The sequence below is a fragment of the Bidens hawaiensis genome, unplaced genomic scaffold (genome assembly GCF_021521415.1).
Source record: "Bidens hawaiensis isolate Kalapana, Puna unplaced genomic scaffold, B.hawaiensis_p1.1 tig00020777_1, whole genome shotgun sequence".
NCBI classification, from domain to species: Eukaryota; Viridiplantae; Streptophyta; class Magnoliopsida; order Asterales; family Asteraceae; genus Bidens; species Bidens hawaiensis.
Window position 1 is genome coordinate 41,229 of NW_027493196.1, and position 22,834 is coordinate 64,062.

At 33.0% G+C, this 22,834-nt stretch overlaps 3 protein-coding genes across 3 annotated transcripts; 1 reads left to right on the plus strand and 2 right to left on the minus strand.

Annotated features, from left to right (window-relative positions):
* The first annotated feature begins 630 nt into the window (after positions 1–630).
* On the plus strand, positions 631–2,577 carry LOC143561692 (uncharacterized). Its single transcript, XM_077049695.1, has 3 exons — positions 631–1,266; positions 2,222–2,297; positions 2,408–2,577. Exons 1-3 carry the CDS (start codon positions 640–642, stop codon positions 2,575–2,577), a joined length of 873 nt encoding a protein of 290 aa, XP_076905810.1. The 5' UTR covers positions 631–639.
* A 6,876-nt stretch (positions 2,578–9,453) lies between these two features.
* On the minus strand, positions 9,454–15,239 carry LOC143561693 (glutelin type-A 3-like). Its single transcript, XM_077049696.1, has 3 exons — positions 15,034–15,239; positions 10,367–11,087; positions 9,454–9,721 (listed from the first exon to the last, which is right to left on the minus strand). Exons 1-3 carry the CDS (start codon positions 15,227–15,229, stop codon positions 9,568–9,570), a joined length of 1,071 nt encoding a protein of 356 aa, XP_076905811.1. The 5' UTR covers positions 15,230–15,239; the 3' UTR covers positions 9,454–9,567.
* Positions 15,240–17,403: 2,164 nt separating this feature from the next.
* Positions 17,404–21,468, minus strand: LOC143561701 (UDP-galactose/UDP-glucose transporter 5B-like). The gene is made up of 11 exons (XM_077049702.1): positions 21,379–21,468; positions 20,165–20,278; positions 19,571–19,663; positions 19,393–19,458; positions 19,222–19,320; positions 19,032–19,111; positions 18,295–18,407; positions 18,117–18,205; positions 17,754–17,840; positions 17,605–17,673; positions 17,404–17,523 (listed from the first exon to the last, which is right to left on the minus strand). Exons 1-11 carry the CDS (start codon positions 21,466–21,468, stop codon positions 17,404–17,406), a joined length of 1,020 nt encoding a protein of 339 aa, XP_076905817.1.
* Between the last annotated feature and the right edge of the window lie 1,366 nt (positions 21,469–22,834).

Genomic DNA, 22,834 nt, shown 5'->3' on the forward strand with positions numbered 1-22,834 from the left:
TACTCTTCTTAGTTCTTATAATCATGTGAATCACTTGCATAGTATGTGTCTGAATCGTCGTCAAAAGATTCTTAAGCAGTAGTACATGTTAAATTTCATAATGACTCAACTGAGATAGGTAAAAACTGAACTTAACGCAAATTGAAGGTTCTAAGCAACTTATATTTGTGTAGATAATGCATTTGGTAGATCAAAGGTGTCCGTATGGATACGACTATACCCAACTATGATGTATAACGAACATTTTTTTTATGATCGATACATGAGTCGTATTAAGTAAATACTTATAACAGAATTCACGTAGAATATATAAACTATATCATAATATATAAAAAGAATAAACACGAGTTAAAGTTGATATATAAGCGAATATATTTTCACACATATCATAGTTTTGATAGATATAACACACTAAGAGATCATGAAACTTTAATAAAACTTATCTGTAGAAAAAACATGAAATTTTATTTTAATTTCTAATTAAGGTGACGATATCATATTCTCATTCCCTATTTTTATAGCATTTTCAATTTATTCCAAAACCTTTTTGTTATTTATTATTTTCCACTTTCATATCCCTCACTTTATAACCAACATCAACTAGCTATCATTCTCCCACTAACACACACATATCCAAAAATGAAACTCAAAACATCAGAACTCTTTTGTGCATCTCCGGCCTCCACCGCCATCTGCACCACCATGAACCACCACGCCATGGTCCGTCGAGGCGGACCTAGCGGTGGTTCCACCCCAACACCCTTAAACCACCGCCACCACAACTACTATAACAACCACTACCAATTCGATTTCGGAGACGAACCTAAATTCAAAGCACCCACAATCCCTTGCACTTCACAACGACATGTCGATCCCAAGCCGTTTGCTTCGTACCTCCAAATAGGCCGAAAAAGCACCTCGTCCGCTTATTCCACCACCCGAAAAAATAATGATCATTTGCAATCAAGAAGGAAAAGTAGTGCGGAGTTGAATGATAGGAGTAATAGTAGTGGTTCTTCGTCTAGGTATCTTTTGCACGACCGTATTAAGGATAATAATGATTATGTTTGTAGCACGGGCGTGTTGGTGGTTAGTGAACAAATATGGCCGGATGATCATGATGTTGTAAAGAAGTCTTTGTCGTCTAGAGGGTCGTGTCGTGATGATTCGCCTGCGTTGGTTAAAGCTAGATCGTCTTCGGTTCAATTGCATGCGAGTGTGGATTCTCCTGGTTCGAAATCTTTGAAGTCCCGCTCACATAATCAGGTTTGTTTCTTTATTGACAAATGTTACTCCTTCTATACTGTTACACCAATAAATATAAATTACAGATGTACCCAGGTAGGTTTGAACCTGGGACCTCCTCCTAATTGAAAGTGATTTTTTAAATTACTTGTTTTAGAATGAGAAGTTTACAATTTACACAAACAAAAAGGCGTAAAAAGTAAAAAAAAAAAAAATCTTGAAAAACGATCAAACTTTTGCGAGCAAATTGGCTGGTTTGAGATTTAAACAGTTCAGATTTCAAAATTCTCACTTTAACGATATGTTCCTTAGTTCATTTATAAAAAAAAAAGAAAACAAAAGAAAATTTTCTTTTCTTATCTTTTCTTTTGTCATCTCCTCTTTCTTATCAATTTTGTTTCATTCCAAATATTTTCAATTGGAAAGATATAAATTCTAAGGGTTTAACAATATATTCATGTTCGAAAATTTGAAACCGGTGGTGTAAGCCAAACTTTCGGTTGTTCCTTATTATTTAAACATTTCTTTTGTGTTTTACTAGTTATGCAAATTATTATAATCACAAATATTTTTCATTTTAAAAAGAAACTAATAATTTTATTTATTTATTTTATTCAATTAGTTAAATATAAAAACTGGTAAAACATCACTGATTCACAGTAATAGAAAGAGTCGGATGAATTGTTTCAAAAAGACTAAAACTGGAAGTGTTGTAAATAACAGCCTTTTTTTTATTATTGCTTTTATTCTTTTTCTAATAAACTATATTAAAAAGTTAATTTGTAAATTATTGAACTTTGAAAATTAAATAATGGATGGCAGATGAATATTGTCCGTACTTTCTCGAACTCAAAGATACTAGTGTTCGAATCTTATCTTTAAATATTAAAATAAATATAAACTTTTACATAGAAAACAAATTATTTATATTCCTTAATGTTTATTGGAAATAATTAATTTGTAATGGTTTGTGTAGGTTGTGGAACTGAGGGTTTCAATTCATTGCAAGGGATGTGAAGGGAAAGTAAGAAAACATATTTCAAGAATGGAAGGTATAGTTAGTTTCATATTATATATCTTTCATTTATCTAAAGTTAAATCATAAATGCATAAATGTTTTATCAAAATTGTAAAAGATAGTAATGTTGATGAATAAATGCAGGAGTAAAATCGTTTCAAATTGACTTGGAATCAAAGAAGGTGACGATAGTCGGAGATATAACTCCACTGAATGTTCTTTCAAGCATTTCAAAGGTCAAAAATGCACAATTATGGCCTTCTCCTCTATCTTCTTCCTCTTCCCCATCGCCCCTCGTCGCTGCCAGATACTAAGTTTGCGCATTAGCTTTTTGTTATTTGTATTTGTTTTATATTTTTTGTTTTTGTTTTTGTTTTTGTTTTTTCCAATAGTTTAAATTGTAAGTTTCATTGTGTGTGTTTAAAAGCCCTAGAAAATCTTAGGTGATCGATGTGTAAGTAAATTGTAAAGCATGCATACTCGTAAAACAGTTACTTCATCGGACGTTCAAGAATCTTTTGAAAACAGTAGTGTGTAACAACTAATCTCGAATGAATATGAAATGAAACCATTAGGCTAGTGTCACGAATTTAGAATGTCACAGAGTGCACAAATAAGTTTTTTTTTATTAGTCATACACCTCTCTAGGAGACTTAAATTCACTTTTCCATGAGAGACATATAACCCAAAATATTAATTTATATCAATTTATATAAATTGATATTTCGGAATAAGCAAAAACGAGTCGCAGCTACCCACCTTTGTCGGATGTTGACTACAAGCATCCACCAGTCAAATGATGTGAGGCACACCCATTTGATGATCGTTGCCATCCATTACCCCATTTCACAATTTATACTCGTGGCTCACCTATATGCGACAACTACCTCTACCGGCATTGCTGCTTTGGTATTTTTACTATAATCTCTATCATCTAGTGAGTCATTACATATAGTTTACACCAATCATATAATCTTAACATTATCTACTGCTACATACCAATGTTAAAACGCAGCTAAAACATCAAAATATATATAAGTTTTCTTAATTCTATTAGCAAGTCTTTTTTTTAAACTAGCTTAGCTTTCATAAAATTTTTTCATTAATAAAAATCACTACCAATAAATAAACATGAGTCAGAATTCATAACTTATATAACATCTTTAAATAAAAATATTAGAAGCTTTTTTATCTATCTTACGTAATTTAGGGGTTAATGACCCAGTAACAAAGGCTAAACCTCTTAAAAACCTAATGGTCCTTAGTTCAAGTCCTAAAAACTGAAAAGTATGAAACTTGTCTTTAAAAAAAAAATATCTATCACGGTATCACACTTCAGACAGATCCATAAAGATTTTTGCTATTTTTTTTCCAAGTATACTATTGATTTTATTTCTTACATAAACACGTAACTAAAAGTCAACTATATATGAATATTAATATGAACTCAAAATATAAACTTTTTATATATTCTACAAATCTCATTTTGGTGAGTGGTTATAGTGGGTGGGTCTTGTAGGTACATTTTTTCCTTTTACAAGAATTTTAACTTGGAATCTGTACACTACACAGCATAACACAGCATAAAGCTCTACCAACTTGTTCAAATTAAAAATTTTCTATATATTTAAACATTTTATATAGTTTTTTTTATATAAAATTACACGGTGTCCTCTTTTAGGAGACATGCATTTAGAGACGTAGAATATAAATATTATCCATTCTAAAAAGACCAACAAATTTAAATAATTGTAAAAATTATGAAAGCTTGCTTCATGTTTTGAGGATTGTCTTTTATTATTACAGAATTCGTGATATTTTATTTGATTTTTTTACTAATATTATAATATAATATACAATAAAAGAATATGGTATAATGAAAAAATATATTTTGATAAAAAGTGTATTGATACACATCTTAGTATTATGGAGAGATTGGCCTAATTGTTCCTTTTAGTTCATTGGTTGTTTTATTGTTGAAAAAATTCTTAAAATAGTCTTTTTTAGAGAGAAAAGTCCTTAAAATTGTCATTTTTTACTCAAAATCTTTTATAATTTGGACTGTCAAGACGCATTGAAAAAAACTAAAAATAAAGACGAGATTTCGAAAGAAAATCAGGTAAAAGACGAGATTTGGGAAATAATGTTGGTAAAGTCCAAATTATTTGCAATCTTGGAGCAAAAGTTTAAATTTTTCAAAAACCTTTTTCCTCAAAAAAACCGTCTTGAGAGACTGTTTCCTACCTTTCCCGTCCATATTTTTAAATTCTTGGAAAAATATATTTTTTACATACCCCTAAACCACCATCACCCACTTGAACCACCACCACCACTACCGCCACCATCCACCACCACCACCACCCACCCACCCACCGTCCGCCACCATCATCCGTCACCACCCACCACTCACCGGAAAACAGTGCCTTGTTAGTTTTGTTGTTTTGATTAGACTTATCATTTGGAAAAAAAAAATTTGAATGTTAGTTATAAAGGAAATATCTAGAGAAAAAGGTACAAAGGAAAAGTTTTGGACGGGTATAACAACGTTCATTTATGTTGTTAATTAGTTTTTTAATTATAAAATTAAACTTTTGCATTAAATACTCATGTTCTTAAAATAATTCGTATATATTGCCCAAAATCATGTTTTAAGGTTGTGTGCGAATAGTTGGACTTAAATCCAACGAAAACGTCCTTCTGAAATGATGCTTTGATCAATAGACATCCTCATAAATCCTAAGAAATCCTTTATTCTTTGTAAGGACATCATATCACATGTCACGTTAAACCCTGTTGTACATGGATGCCTCTTAGGTGTGTTTCAATTACTTAATCTAAACGATTTGTTAATTATCAAAGGGGTGCGCATGGCCTAAAAACACAAGATCCTGCATTTAATTCTATAGAATCAATTTGAAAGATTTACAAAATGTTTGCTATATGGATGATGCATCACAAAAATCATGAATAGAACCAAGTTTAAACAAATTCGAGTATATAAGACAGAGCTCATTACATAAACGTGCCCGGTCTTCCGTCTTCATACACCGAGGTTGATTATCCAAACAATTATTTACAAACATCGTGCTTGAGCTTTAGATATATAACTCTAAACTAGTCCAACATTTTTAAATTAAAAAAGTGAAGTTTAGATTTTAGTGGAGTATGTAGTGGCTCCCTTAGATCTCTATTCAACCCTGTGTATATATATGAATTGCATTAATATATAGATGATTTGTTATTGTTATTTTTAATCATGATGGCATGCAATATATTTTTGTTGATAAATTATGTGAATACCTTCTCCACGCACACTCAGAAGAAAAACCTAATGATGAAAGCAAGTAAACATATTGTGACAACACGTTCTTTCCTTAAATGGTGGGTTCTACCCTTTGTCTCCCAATTTCTATTTTCTCATACTTTCTCCAAAAAATCAACAATTTCTGGAGGCATAAACATAGATTATTTTGCATCTTTATATCATTAATTACAAAGATTATTCTAAACATCAAACATGATGGGTTTATTTTGTCCTTAAAGCAAAGATATTATCTTTTATGGGCTTTAATGACAGAGACACGCTTATCATAAAATCAAATTTAAGTACGAAATCATAAGCATAAGATAAACACTTTTAGATATATAGAAGAGAGAAAGAGAGATGATTACACACATTATAGGTCATATGTACAAAACAATAAGTACAAATGTTAAGCGGTTCAGATAATTCTTTATTTAAAATTGATAGTGTATGAAACTATACTGTTACTGAAACTAAACAAAAAGCAATAGCTTTTTTATAATCTTAAATAGAATTTATTATATACCAAATAGTATATACATAGCTAAATGGCCGTCAAACTTATTAGACCTAATAATGTTATGTGATAAAAAAATCATGCATTAATTTTAGTTTTATTGTCAATTTTGGAGGGTTCTTTTTGTACGTGACCAAAGCTTGTGCACAATAGTTTGGTTGAATTTGTAGGTATGTAACAACTTTCTTATAGTAATATAAAGCGATACTAGTTGGAAAAAGTGAAGAGGGTCCTACATTCCTTCTATGAAACCTAATAATTAACAGAAAAAAAAAAACAATTTGGAAGAATATTAGTAGCACACCACCAATAATTAATTAGGATTCACATATTATATATAACTAATAACTGACATAAAACATTACGAAAATGGTGAATTACCTATATAATACTTGATTTTATATTTTTAACTCAATGTGTCTCTAAGTTTATGCATCTTATTTTCATGTGTAACGAAATAAATGATCCATCAATTTGTCTTCCATCCTCATTACACTTCCACTTCACTGTGATCGACTAAATGATTATACCATACCAGGTGGTTTGTGATTTCTTTCATGGTCTGAAAATATTATATCTAAAAGTACAATCTTTATATCAAAATATTGAGCATGGTAATAAAAACAAATATGTAGCACTTTATTAGCAAAGCGTATGTCGGTTTTCCTTTTTATTTAAATTAAGTTAAAATACTAGTTAATCTGATCGAATTCCATATTTTGGTAATGCTTTTTATTTAATTTTTAAATCTGTAGTTAATATGTTATTATATCAGCTACTTTGACGAAATTTAATGTTTTAATGGTTTTTTATTGTCTATAAGTTAATATTCGTGTGTAAAATTTAATGACAACTTTTTACATAATAATAAGCTTTTGATTCATTTGATCTTTATTTAATCGTTGGTTGTGCGTATCAAACATTTTTTGCTTTTGCTTTGTATGGTGCGTGACGAATTACACTTTCCTGAAACGTAAATGCTAACACTATCAAGAATTCAATAAGAACGAATATGAAAAAAATTATATGTTAATCAATATAATTTACTAGTAAAACCAAGAATGATTACAATCTAACAATTTTGTGTTTGTTTTTATTTCATCATTAGTTTTGTCCGACTTTTATTGTCATTTGAAGACTTTTATGGTGTTGGACACTTTGAATCTTGGACGGCCGAAGAATAACATGCGAGGGACAAGTTAAATTCGGTGGGTCAAGGTTTGATTTAAATATTAATTAACTTTTTCTATAGGTGATTACAAAATTAAAAGTCGGTTATAAGATAACCTAAAACCAAGAACAATATTTAAGGCATATTGAACTTAGAAAGCATGATGAACCGGTTTGGCAAATATTTGTGCTTGGGCCCAAATACTTTCAGTCTTTAGGCCCAAATTTGTGAGAAAAATAAGGTGAAGAAGACGATTTTGAATTGAAAATTAAAGTTTGGTAAAGCTTGAACAAATACAGATAACTGATATTGAAATGTAACATTGTTTTAATAATAATGAATGCATAAAAAAATATGTTAACATGCATCAAGTTACTAAATATATAAATAGTAATAACATAAAACTAATACTCTGATTTAAGAAAACTGAATTGTGCAGACTTTTGTATCAGAGGGGAAGGAGCACATGTAAGGGAAGCTTTATGGGTTCCAAGCCACAAGGCAAACCCACCCACCCCTACCTATGTGGGTAGATTGCCAAATTGCAATTCATGACAAATCTTTGCCATGAAGAATATATGACAATTGGAAAAAATAAATGAGTAATTAATTATTATTATAACAAATAAAAACACAAAAAAGTTCTAGGGTACTTGTGGGTAGATGACGCCGGTGAATTTGTGGTTTGTGGGTAAATAAGGGTAGAAATGAGATGGCAGTACGAGATTGACCGATACATAGGTAATACCCATGAGTGCCCATTCCCCTCTCAGTTAAGATTTAATTAAAAAAAGATGATAGTAAAGAATCATATAATAATTAATATACAAAAAGTATTTGTTATTATATGTGAAGTTACTAAATATGTAATAAGTAAATAATAATAAAATAAAAAATTGCTTTAAGCATACAAAAAAACAGTTATGAGTTTATCTTTGGTGTATTAAAGTACACTATCTAAAAGATAAAAAATAGTAATTTTTGAATATTTAATATTATGTCGATCAAGCCTAAAAAGTAATGACAGAGTTTATAGATTTTGGTGATAAACAAATTTCTTACTTTCTAACTAAACGATAGGATCAAATAGCATTTATTTGTATACAATATAGTAAAAACCGAGAATGATCACCATCAAACTATAATTCTATCTTTGTTTTATTCCATCGTGCGCTTGGCTTTTGATTTGCATTGTCATTTGAATAACTTTATGTTGTTTGACTCTTTGACTATAGATATTTTCGACAACTAAAGACCAAAAACAGTCCAGGGGAAGGTTAAATTCCATGACCGGAACGATCTGCATAACCAATTCGATTGAATGCTCTTATGACGTCTAATCACTTGAACCACAGTCAAATTTTATTAGTTTTTTTCTTCAGAAATCTCGTTTTCTAATTTATTTACTACTTCAGACTCGATGCTCTGTTTATTTCTGGTTTCATATTTCGTTGACATTAAAAGTTTGTACAAAAATATAAAATAGTTTTTTTCTTCAATTTAATAGTATATTATTAATGCTCAAATTAACATTTTCTAAAATCAAAACATACCTTAACCTGATAAAATGGTTGTGGAGCCGTTTTTTCAAGGTCATCGGTTAGCCGCTCTTTAACCGATTACCACTGTGGAGCTTGGGTCCAAAATTTCATTATGTTGTGATGAACGAAAAAATTATTAAAAAAAGAACTATTAATTGAGATCAAGCAAATCACAACTTGTAGTTAAACTAAAAGGACAACAAAAGTAACACGAGAGTTGGATAATGGGTCAAAATAGGTTCGGGTCAATAGTGTCAAATCTGTTTGTTGGCAAACCATCAAAGCATTTTTGGCCTTTTTTCTGATTTATAACCATTTAATGTGTTAAATAGAATAGAAATTATCCAACTTCATAGCCAAATTTGATGCAACTTGAAAGCATCCATGGGCCTCCTGATGTGCCTTTTTAAAGGGTCGTTTGATATCTCGTTTTCTAGTTTATCATTTTAAGTGTATGGCGTAAATAGGATTACCGTTGAATTGCTTAGTTGAGGTGATTATGTTTCGATTAAAGAAAATCGTAGGCTTTAGACTGAATCATTCAATTCATCCTTTCAAATAGAAATCATCCACTTGATTAAGCCATTTTAAAACAGAAAAATGTAAAAAGGCGAGAGGGTAAAAGATACTACGAAATAAAGAAAGTACCATAAGTTGCAATCAGCAAAATCAAACCAAAAATCTTTGAAGCAAAACAAAAACATCCATAATCCAGATATTATTATCAACTTAGCAGAATATACCAGAAAGCATCATCCATCAAAAGACTTATCATTTTGATGGAGCAAAGAAGATCTCACTGTTCATCCTCTTTGAACGGAACGTCTTCTCCACCTCGGGTGTCACATTGAACGAAGCCTGCAGAACTTCAGGAGACAACGCCTTCCACACTGATGTTCTTCCCGCCATGTGAGTGAATATCGGGCTGTCATATATCAAACACATATTTGCTTATTAGTAATCTTATCTAAACTTGTGTTATACCTCAAGAAAACTTAAAAGAGAAAAAAAAATAGATTTTAGAGATGCGGGTCAAGCATGCACTTGACTCAACAAAGTACGTTTCAGCCCAACCCGCTTGACAAATGAATGATTGGGTTTAAATAATAAAGTTGAATAAAACTATTTTTAAGATATATGGGTCCACTCACCAAAGTACCTGGCTCGTGTACAAACAAAAAAAAAACCGTTTCAGCCCATAAAAAGATGACAGTTACCCACACAAGCCAAGCTGAGCCCTGAGCTTCTCTAAGGTCTAAGCTCGAGCTCTGCTCGTTTATCACCTGCTAATTAACTTAGATACAGTTTAAACTTTTTTTTTATATATGTGTAAAAAAATATATATTAAAAATTAACTGTATAAATAATTAGCTCGTTTAGGCTCACAAGCCAACTTGATCTTGCAAAGTAAAGCCAGGGCTCAAGATAAATGAGTCTAAGTCACCAAACTACCCGACTCATATACACTTAACAAAGCCCATTTTAGTCCATACAAAAATGGTAGTTACCCAACCCGCCAGACCAGCTCGTATAACAAATGAGCAATTGGATAATAAAATAGAAGACTTACTTAGGAGTAGAGATAATAGAGAACCATTCCAACCCATCATTATCAGAAATCTTGGAAACAACAAAGAACCTAGGAACAATGAACAAGTTCCCAGCTTTCACAGTCGTTTCAAGAACCCGTTTCCCATTAACACCAACAATCTGGGCCCGCCCGCTGCCCCTAATAATGTAAGTCACTTGAAGCGCAGAATCACACGAAAAACCAGGCGAACACATAGCATTACCATCCAACCTCACAAGATCAGCACCCAACCCAACTTCACCAACCAAAGGCAAGTTCTTGGTGTTCAAAACCACCACCCGACCACCACCCTTAATGTCAACATCCAATGGCGCATCCAAACAGTTCAAAGCCATCCCGGTCCTATGATCTTTATTGGGCCCAGGCATTTTAGCACCAGCATCAACCTTAATGATTCCGTTATCTTTCTGGTTCCCCACTAGCGCTTTGGCAGTGGATTCATCCACATCCCATGCACGACACACGAATTCCATTGAAAAGCCGGTGAAGATGCCATTGGAACCAGTTAAGAAGAAGTCAGTGAACGAGCCTGGCTTGTGGGCATTTTTGGTGTCACCTAAGAAAAGGACTTGGAGCTCGGTGTCTTCTTTGTTGTACCACCATGTGACTACACCAAATGGGAGGGCAATTGCATCACCTGTTTTGATTGCTAAGACTTTTTCTTCTTTCTCGGGTAGAACAATGCCAGCAACTCCATTACCTAAGGGAAATTGTATGATGTTTTCAGATTACTAAGGAAAATTTAAACAAGTCACAGAGTAAATATGAGTTGTGCAGCATCTATGTATGAAGCATAACATATCACAACAAGATATCGTAAGGATTCAACAATTAACCTAACGCATGGGATCACATTGGTAGGCAATGAAAACAGTATTAATAATTTAACAGTTGATTTTCCACTTAATAACTTCCACGAATTTCAAGATTAAATATTGAACCATGTGTTTCATGTTTTCCATCTTAGTTGACTTTGTTCAGTTGATGATAAAATATAAAATAAAATTGAAAAAAAAAACAATAGAAAACTATATGTTTATAAAAGGTGAATGGATAGAGCATTATCTGCCAGCACAGATTCGATTCAGAGAAAGGTAGTGATGATTAATCTAATAATCTTCCAGATCACTTTTGGATACTATCAGTTTAAAATAAAATATATGGCTAATCAATAATAATAATAAAACATATCAATCACTAGTTAAACAATTATAAGAACGTGAAGATTAGATGGATATATAATGTATCAATCACCAGCTACTCCATTACCTAAGGGAAATTGTATAATATTTTCAGATTAATAAGACAAATTTAAACAAATCGCAAGGTTTGAGTATGAAATTATAGTAAATGCAAGTTGTGCAGCATCCATGATCGAAACATAACTCAAGTCCCAGATCGATAATCAAACACAAAGTAAACGAATAACTCTCGTTTATATTAATCAGAAAATATAACTCAAAAACTGATTACAAACCTCAAACCCTAACTCGGTTTGACAATTGATGAACCCTAACTCGGTTACATCTAGATGAACCCTAACTCAGTTTCATCTAGTCATGTGTCTCAAGATTAACCATAACTCGGTTACACCTCACCACACTCTATAATGTCTAACCATGACTTGTTTATATAGACTAACCTAACTTGCTAGCTAAGACATTACCATATATAATAAAACCCTAATTCCATGGGCCCAATAGGTCCAACCTGATCACCTACACATGACGGGCATATCAAGTTGGAAATTACTTCCAACAATCACCCCCCTAATTTCCGACTCGAAATAGGTGAATCTTTGTCTCCAAACTTGTCTTCTTCACATGTTTGATTCGAACCATGGTCTTGACCTTCTTGGCTTTCACAACCATCTTGGTCTTGATCTCCCGAAACTCCTCTTGATCCATGACTATATTCTTTCAGCTCTCCCGAACTCGATTACCCCTGTGACCTTGTCCCCGACCATTCCCTCGGTCGTATGAACTCACGAACCCACTCCTTTGGTTGCGATTATTGTCATCTAATTGAGCGAACATCAATCTTCTTGATCTTCTTAGTGAGCACCCAGTTCGATCCAACAAATCAAACCCTTAGGTTAGAACATAACTCGTTCAACCCGTATAAAAACAAACTTTGAATTGAACCGTCTTGTTCAACCCGCGACCCTGAACAACTTTTCAGAACTCACCTCGTTTGCTCGTTTCAAGAACTCCTTTTGACTTCTTTGTAATCTCCTTTAATTAATGTTCCTTTTTTTTTCGTACATGTGCAAAGCCTCCTTCAACAAATAACTTTTATTTTTATGTTGACTTTTTTTTTACTTTGCACCAAAAAAAACAAGCCCTGCTTGCGGTGCGCACATATGATGTATATATGTGTGAACCCTCGGGTGGGCAAAAGTGAAATTGCACTAATTTTGACGTTATTTTACTAATCTCGTGAAAATAACGTTAAAAATGACGGACGGTTAATCAGGCATCATGTAGTGGCGTTGATAGCCGAAAGACAAGGGTACATGCACCGATCAGCCGGTGTCCCGATGATTGAGTGCTATGTGCCTTATGTCCAAGGCTTGATGCAAAACTACTATCGAGCCGGGGGTCTCACCGGAAGCAGCCTCTCTATCCTTATGGGGTAGAGGTAAGGCTGTCTACATCTTACCCTCCTCAGACCCTAACATAGCTTTGCTATTGGTGGGATATACTGAGTACGATGATGATGATGATGATGACCAAAAAAAACCCCTCACAAATAGTGTCGCAAGTCACCAGTTCTCAAAAGATTTCCAACTTGAAACCCCACAATGAAAACTGCTAAGGAATACTCGTTCGAAAACGCCAGTTGGTTTCCGAATTCCAAAACAATTTCGACCCTCTACTCGGTCGACTATTCTTTCCTCTGATCACGACTTTGACCTAACAACTCCAAGAGCATAATCGCTGGACATATAAGAACGCCGCCGTAAGTCCGCCTGACCTACCGCCGCTCGTGGACGTTGCCATTGCCGGAACTTACTTTTCTGATGTTGCTAACTCTCAACGTTAGCCTTCTTAAACAGCCTTGGCCGGAAACCAACTTGCTTCCGAGTTGTCGCCGCTTGAACAGCCTACTCGCTGCACCGCCGTAATTACGCCGCTACTCCGACGTATCAATACGCACCAAACTTGGTTCCGATATTCGCCGATTGATAGCTTCTCCTCAAGTCACCAGTCGCTTCCGATCACTATACCGATTGTCGATTTCTTGAACTTGTCTCTGATACCCTAACTCAGTTTCATCTAGTCGTGTGTCTCGAGATTAACCCTAACTCGGTTACACCTCACCTCACTCTATAACGTCTAACCGTGACTTGTTTATATAGACTAACCTAACTTGCTAGCTAAGACATTACCATATATAATAAAACCCTAATTCCATGGGCCCAGTAGGTCCAACCTGATCACCTACACGTGACGGGCATATCAAGTTGGAAATTACTTCCAACAATAACAAGTATCATCAGAAAATATTAATAAATTATCCTACTGTAAAAAGAGATGAAATCTGATTACTGATCAAAAGCCCTGACTAACAGCTATGAGCCTATGATTATAAAACCTAATCATCATCAGAACTAGGGCTCACAACTTATGATGCAGACCTGTGAAAAACACTGAGTTAAACAAAACAGGTCAACTAAATTTGTGACTAAAACCGGTCAACTAAATTCGAGTCTAAACAAGTTCGTGTTTGTAAACGACTCCACTAATTAAACGATATAAGAACATGAGCGATTAACATGAATCGAAAGCAATTATGTGTGCGTATCAGTCCAATTTAAAAAAAAACTAATAATAGCGAATCTAGCAATCAGAAATTCAATTTGTGTAACTGAAATAAAACAGCTACGACTAAAAACCTTATTACAATCAAAGCCACAACAATTTGCAAATTCATCCAAATTGAAGGACATAAGCAACATATGATTGATTAACATGAATCGAGAATATCAGTCACGAAGCAAATCAGCCGAGTCTAAACAGATATCAATAAAATCATAAACAACAACAACGAAGCTAGCAATCATAAGTTCGATAACAGCTACAACTACAAAACCTAACCATATTCAGAACCACAAATCAAAGATTAAAACCACAACAATTCACAAAATCATTGCAATTGAAATCTGTGCGTTGAAGTACATAAGCAACATATGATACAATAACATGTGCGGTTCACACAAATCGAAACTATCAATCCCGTACCAAAAAATGCATGCATCCACTCTAATCTAAACAGATATCAGGAATGATAATAATCAGAAATTAGACTAACAGTAACTGAAATCAAACAGCTACAATTATAAAACCAAATCACGATCAGATCAACAAACTAAACAGCTACATCACAAACTCATCGAAACAACACAATTGAAATCTATACCTTGTTGAACGTAAGCACAAATTAATCCAAATTACGCAACCGGTTATGAATTCACAGCAATTCAACAACAGTAATTGAAATCAAGTTACCGATCTAAACCACAAACTAAACAGCTACGATTATAAAACCTAATTACGATCTAAACCGATTAACGAACCGTAACTATAATTATGCATGCGTACTGTTAATCAGCCTAATCTAAACAAATAATAATAATAATATACCTTGCAGAACGTAAGCAACCTTAGCTGAATCGGAATACCGCGGTAACGCGAGACCATTCTTCTGGAGGAAGAGTTTACCGGCGCCGATATTGCCTTGCTTGAGCATTGGAAGGTCGTTAGGGCACCATGCATGGTACGATCCACCGGCTCCTCCGTACAATTGTTTAGCCAATTTCGGTGATAGATCGATATCCATTGCCGGAATAAGAAGACGGGACTGATCACAGTTTGTGATTGTGAGACTGTTTGGCTGAAGATGATGAGTTTGTTTGTTAGGTGAAGGGTGTATTTATATTGGAACATGAGTACGTGGATCAAGGAGAAGTTAATGGTTATTGTTGTGGAGAGTCGATCTGGTAAATCAATTTTTTTGAATTATTCACAAAAGACCGATATATTTATAGTTATCTCAAAATTTAGTTAAATGACTTAACTTTTTAATATATAGATATTTAATATTTGTATATTTTGTTTTAATTGGTGTGTGATCGCTTAAACAGAATGATTTAACTAATAACACAAATACAATTTAATCTTTTCTTATTAATAAAAAAATGTGAAAAATGGTTTAACCGGTTAAGAAAAGACTATTGTCTCAGGTATTTGAGCACATTTCCTCTTTAAAGCATTGGCGTCCTAAGGTACAACATGTCCGTTGACGCCCCATATCCCAATCATGTAATGGTGTATGGCACCTTATTTGATGATGTGGAGTGGGGCGTTGAACCCGAAATGCATGTTCTAAAATCAGTTCGAGTGTGTATTAAAAGCTGTTTTGACTTTTTGAGGCCCATAGTTTTATATTTTATGTATCATAAAAACTAGAAGACAAATAAATAGGTGCATTTAATTTCTGTTTACTAGAATACATTTAATGCATGTATTATTACATAGTTTTAATATTGAAAATAAATTAAATACTATTTTAGCATATAAATGAAACGAGTTTGTAAACATATCCAAAAAAATTATATTCTTTCGATATATATACTTTAAAAAGAAAATGATAAGAGTGTAGAACTAAACTAGAGGATAAGATATTCGTTAAAATCCAAACCGGGCAGATTAATTTTGTAAAAGTATTAATTTGATTAAATGATTATCTATTTGTTTGAATTTTAAGCTTTTACAAAATAAATGAATGTCACTAGTGAGGTCTGTACATGAAATTAGCCAACTAAACATACAAATAACTAAAATAATTAAACTACAAAGTAATAACCACTCTAGTTATTTATATATTTTATCACATTTAAAGTTGTTTGTATTTAATGTAACACTATAAAAAGTAAATATGCGTATAAAGCCATTTAAACATGTTATATTGAAGAATTGATTGATTTATATAATGCATTGTTATCCTGAAGAAAAAATATTTAAAAAGTAAGAAATAACTCATAAAACTTGTATTTTACCTAAATTACCTTAACGAAACAATTTGTTAAATCTATTCTAGGGCAAATTATGACGTCTGAGATCAAAAGTTATAACTTATATCACATTGATCACCCTTGAATATACTTTATAAGAGCATTTCAAATACTCACTAGCCCTCTCCAAGAATGTTATTATTTGACATCAACACCCACACACGCCAGTGAAGATAATTGGGTGGGTTATTAGTCCGTCAATAATCCAAATGGTCGTTCAACAAAAATATCAAACTCCCTCGAACAATTCATTCCATCACACCTTATTTTTCACATTACCATACGTTTAACAAATAATTAAGGCATGAAACTTTTAATATCGTATAAACAAATGGAATTTATCAACATACTTTTACATGCATCTCTTGTATTATTGGTTCATAGTTTACACCATGTATCTTTTATGCTGAGTTTTGACTGTAAGCATGTTGATGGTAAGCAAGGTGTTTCCTAAAAGAGAAAACAACAATATACGAGCCCATAACACAAGACGGTGGGTCCTTCGATTTCCTTTGAACTAAACGGAAGAAATCCTTTTTCATAACGAACTGGCATTGCTTCACTTGAGAAGGCACCAACCAGTTACGCTGTCTGTATATAACATATGTCATAATTTGACAAACTCGATCCATGAATAACCTTACTTGATGTCTTAGAATCCCACCTTATAATAAACTATGAATTCAATAAATAGTATGTGTTATTGTTGAAAGGTAAAGCCAAGGTTCGGTGATGAACGACGACTTGCAAGTGGATAAGGGTACATGTAATAATATACATGGAGACTGCACATAAACCTCTGTAGTTTAAAAAAAGAGTTATGGCTTTATAAATCATAAACCATAGACATATTTGAAAATCATAAACCATAGACATATTTGAAAACCGTTGAATTTACAAGTCCTAAAAAATTAAAAAAAATTAAAAAAATAAGTTTGTATCAAGCGATTGTCTTCAATGGAACGGTCGCTTCTTCATCCGACTTATGTGATGAAGGTAACTGTTTCTCAGGTTTCCTTCGCAAGAAACCCTTCGCGTAGAGTGAACCAAAAACAATAACCTGCAAAAAAACAATATAATTTAAAAAAATTAAATTATAACTGAAAAAAAATATAATTTTAACGCATAAACGGGTGCTTACGGCTCCAATGCCTTGTTCCACAGTAAGAGGGTGCGCAAACCACACGCATGACAACAATATGCTCACTAACTGCAATATTTAAAATAAAATGTTTACAAATATATATTTAAAAATAAAATTTAGCAGAGATAATTAAGAGTTTAATTTACTTGTCTAGTTGTCATTATTGTGGCGAATGTAAGAGCGCCAAATGTGCGTATCGTGTAAGATATGAAGAATTGGCTTGCTGTTGCAACCTACAATTAAACAAATAAGATAATTAATTAATTATAAAATAAACAAAACACTTACCAAAACAAAAATCACATATTGACCTTTAAAGGGTTTAAAAAAAGTGTGTTTTAAGATTAATATGTTGTACACATTTGTTGTTTTAGAAAGTGTTTGAATGTGTTTCTTGGATATGATTAATGCAACTTGAAGAAACTTAATAGTAATAATAATTTGATAATCAAATGATTATAGTCAGGGGCATGTAGTAATTAAACATACAACTCGATAATCAAACTTACAGTTGAGAGCAATGCAATGTCAAAGAAACAATCCTTGTGGTGCGATACAAAATCTATCGCCATTAGAAGATTGCCCTGCAAAATTAAACCTAAGAACAAAAAAACAAATAAAATGTAAAAAATTTATAACTTTCATAATTTTAAACGAAGAAATTAGTTACAAGTTGAAGACTCTTACCGGTCAAACTAAGCATGCAAGAACAGAGAGTAGTGTAGAAAATTTGGTTGTAAATTCCCATATCATAGCCTTTAAATAATTTATCTTGAAAAGTGCTAGTAAATCCATCAAACCTAAAAAAATGATAAACGAGCCATCAATGCATAATACATTAGGGAGATGTGCGTTTAGGCTTAAAACGAACCTAACAAACATGAATGGAACATGTTCGGTCATTTAGCTTAAACCAAGCAAATGAGCTAACACGAACGGTTAAACGAATGGGGTTTTCTTGGTCATTTATGTCCGTTTGTTCATAGTATCATAGTATAAACGAACGCTTCACGAGCGAACATAACTAAACACAGATGAACAAACATAACCGATCGTACACCAATTAAAACTAAACACGAACATCAATCTGTCAGGCCTAAAAAATCAATAAAACTAGATTAAATTGTATGGATATAAAAAAACTTAACTAAATATATAAACAAACAAATTTGAACGCACGTAAACTAACAAGCGTAAATAAACGAACATAACCAAACGTTTACAAACCTAAATGAACGAACAAGACATGTGTTCATTTTCATTCGTTTAACTAAATAAACGAGCACAAACAAACTTTCCGCCAAACGGTTCCCTATATGATCGGTTCGTTTACGAGCCTATGTGCATTTAAACTAGGTTCATTTATACGTTAAGTAGAATATAATTTAATCAATTTATATACAATTTAAGAGTATGTAAAATACCCTAAATAACCGATCATCAACGACACTCCCCAAACCGTACTTTCCCTTTCTTTGCGGTATGGGCTTAACTCACTTGCTCCCTATAATTAAAAAGAAAAAAAGATATTATAATAATTTATTTCCCAATTTTTTCAAAATGGCAAAAGTGAGATTACACCAGAAGTAGAAGGATAAAAGTGTAATATTTTACCGGAAATAATATAAATAATGAACAACCAAGGGTAACTAGCAATGCCAAAATATAATCTGGCCCTTTGTACTTCTTTTGCATTATTAAGGTTCCCCAAATCTATAAAAAAGAAAAAGATCATAACTAGATCACTTCGGTTAAAATAATCAGTCATAATTTTTTAGAACTTACCATTACTGGAATCATTTTGGCACACTTGGCTAAAGTTTGAACAGGAAAGCTAACATATTTAAGAGCCTGAGAATATAATAATACAAGATAAGAATGCCAATAAGCAGTCCAATTTAACACAAATACGAGTAATATGATATATACTAGATTTAAATAGAAGGGTGTAAAGAGTATTAACCTCATATTGACATGTTGTAGTTAGTATGTTAGATATTGATACAACACCATATTTGTAAACCGGAGCAACAGGATCCAGTGCTTTTTTACTTGTCTGCAATAACAATAAAGCATAATCAATTAAAAAAACAAAAAAAGAAAGACATTATTAAAAGTTTCACATACGTTGCAACTTATGATTCGATAAACAGATTTTGCTTCTGATTACATAACTATTAAGAGTCAAGTAATCAAGCTTTATACTAGCTGCAACGAAACTGATTATCAAATGGTGAAAAGATTTCACTATTTACCAAAGTAGCCTTTCTTTTAATTTTATTTTAGAATTCTTAACAAGGTGACGAGGCATCTCTTTTTCTCACAATATCTTTTTCATAAGGTTATGTATTAATTTATCAAATAATCGGAATTTTTCACACTCTCAAAACAACTTATAAATGATTACTACAAATTTAAAAAGAAAATACACATCCAACCACTATCGCCTGCCACCTGTTTTATGTTTTACTACGGTTAGTTATCTAATTCTGATTTGATCTTCAACAATGGTAAAATCAATATTAACCGAAACACGCATAACAAAGTACTTACGTACCAATAAAAAAATTGCAGATACGGCTGAGGTGGTAATGCGGTTACAGAAAACAAGAAATAAGGATTGTTTGAAGAATTCGTGGTTTGGACCATAAGGAACTCTCATTATCTTCTCCTGCAGATAAAGATTCAGCAGTTGTTTAGTTCATGCTTTTCACACTATTAATATCAAGAAATTATATACAAATAACAAATTTCAATCTTGCAGTTATCTCAAAATCAAAATCAAGGGTCGAATGAGGAAAAAGTTATTCTAAAACAGTAACAAAACAAAAGATGCTAAAAATAATAATTGTAAACTACCGATAACACAAAATGGTGAGAAAAGTATAGTAGTAAAAGATAAAAGAGAAAAAAGGTATGAATAAGGCAACACAAATCCCCTTGAAAGTACCTATACACTCCCGTAAAAGATCTATACACCAAGACCACGCTAAGACAGCCCAATAAAAAGCTAACACAACTTTATACACTCCCTAAAAAAATTCATAACATTATTGTACGTCTCCACTCTCCAAAACTTGTATCCCTGATCATGTCCTTAGAGATGCGCGCGTCTAGCAAACTCTACCTATTCCTCACATCCAAAGTCAGTTTGAGCCCAAACCACCTTATCTGCTTTTGCGCTTGTATCTTCTTGATGGCCCACTAATCAGTTTCGTATAACATAGCCGGTCGAACTACAACTCCTACAAAATTTCCTGTTCAACCTTGTTGGGATTTGGGAACCCCTCGCTACACAACACTCATGTGGCTGCTCTCTACTCACACGAGCGTGATGAACTACATCACCGTCTATGTCTATGTCCCTGTCAATTTGTAAAAACCATCCTAAATATTTGAACTTGGTTGTCTGCCAGACAAGCTGGCCTTTACTAGAGATTTGTAAACATACTCGATTCAGAGCGTCTTATCCTTAAACCTTTACACCCTAAGGCTGCTCGCCACTCCTCCAGCCTCTCATTCAACCTCGGTTAGCTCTCCGCTAACCACTAGCAACAAAATATCATCAACGAAAACCACGCAACATGAAAATCGCTTTAATAACTCATCCAAAACTAACGCCAAAAAACCGCTCAACGCGCCCCAATATAATTTAAATTCAACAGTATAATTACTATTCTGGTTACAATTACCTTAACATAAGCTTCATCAACTCAATTCAGCTCACAAGAAAACAATAATCACAAAAACGTAATATAAGAATTAGCATACCTGTAAGACACCATAGATGACGAGTGTAGACATGATTCCAACGACCGAAAAAGCACCTTTAAAAAACTTGTTCTCTTTAGCACCATCCATTACTGCTAATAATAATATTAATGTTTATGGTGAAACTAAATATAAAAACAAAAGGGGTGTTTGATTGATAGACCCTATGGTTATTGGTATGAGATGTGAGATAACAACGTGCCGTAAAGGGATTTGGGGATCTTATTATTGTTGTTTTATGTAAAATATGGTGACGGGATGATCGATGGCGGGTTCGCCGGCGAGGTTGGCTCCTTGGATTCACCGGCGATTTGATTTAAATTTTGGGTTTTCTGGGAAAGTGGACTCACTGACAGAATCTGTTGCTTTCTTTATTTTCTCTCTGTTCTGTTTCTGGAAGATGTTGATGGGCGCCACGACGACTTTCGGTCGGTCTTCACATTATTAATAGGGAAAATTCTGAAAATCTAACATATAGTAGCCGATAGATTTGGAACAAATCGTATGGTTTTGGCCAGCCACTAAGAAACTGTAAAGTGTCTTGTTACCCACCTAACTTCGATAGTTTTTCACTGAAATCCGTCTGAACTGATAATTTTGGAATGAAAATCATCTCCCATGAAAATCATCTCCAAAAATCATGAAAATCCATTTTTTTTAAATTCATCTGAGCCGATGAATTTCGTCTTCAAAAATAATTTTCAAAAAAACATGCACCACCACCACCATCATGATCTCCACTTTCCGGCCACCACCCTACCCACCGCCGCCACCACCACCACCACCACTCCCACTTTTCCGGCAAACATCACCTCCATTACCCGCCCATCATTATCACACCTTTCCGGCAAACATCACTTCCATTACCCGATGGCTCATTTGTTTTATTTTATTTACTAGGATATTGGACCCGTGTTACACACGGGTGAAAAAATATACAAATGTCATATTTATTAATAATAAAAAAGTGGATAATTTACTTGTGTTATCTTTAAATACATATGTATGAAAGATGTAGAAAATATACATGTTTCATTCTGAAATTATATAACCCCACAAACATCAATTTCAGAAGGAAACACAAAAGTAAAGAATAAAGTATAAATCTAGAACTTCATTATAAAAAATAATTATTTACCTTGTTTTATGTAGAAACACAAGGTTTAGAAAAGATAGGTACAAATGGTTATGAATGAGAAATGTAATATATATATATACAAACCATTGAAATGCAGACTTAATGGCATGAGAAAAAAAATTGCTACTATACTGATCATCATATAAAAGGGAAAATCAAATAAGTTTGAAAAGATTTAATTGTGGGTTAAATTCGGTTAGTAAACATGTGAAATAAAAGTTGTTATGGTCAAACATTGTGATAGTTGAAAACTTTACGAAATTCAAGGGCAAAATGTCCTCTTTAATATATTTGGAATATTAATAATGTCAATGATGA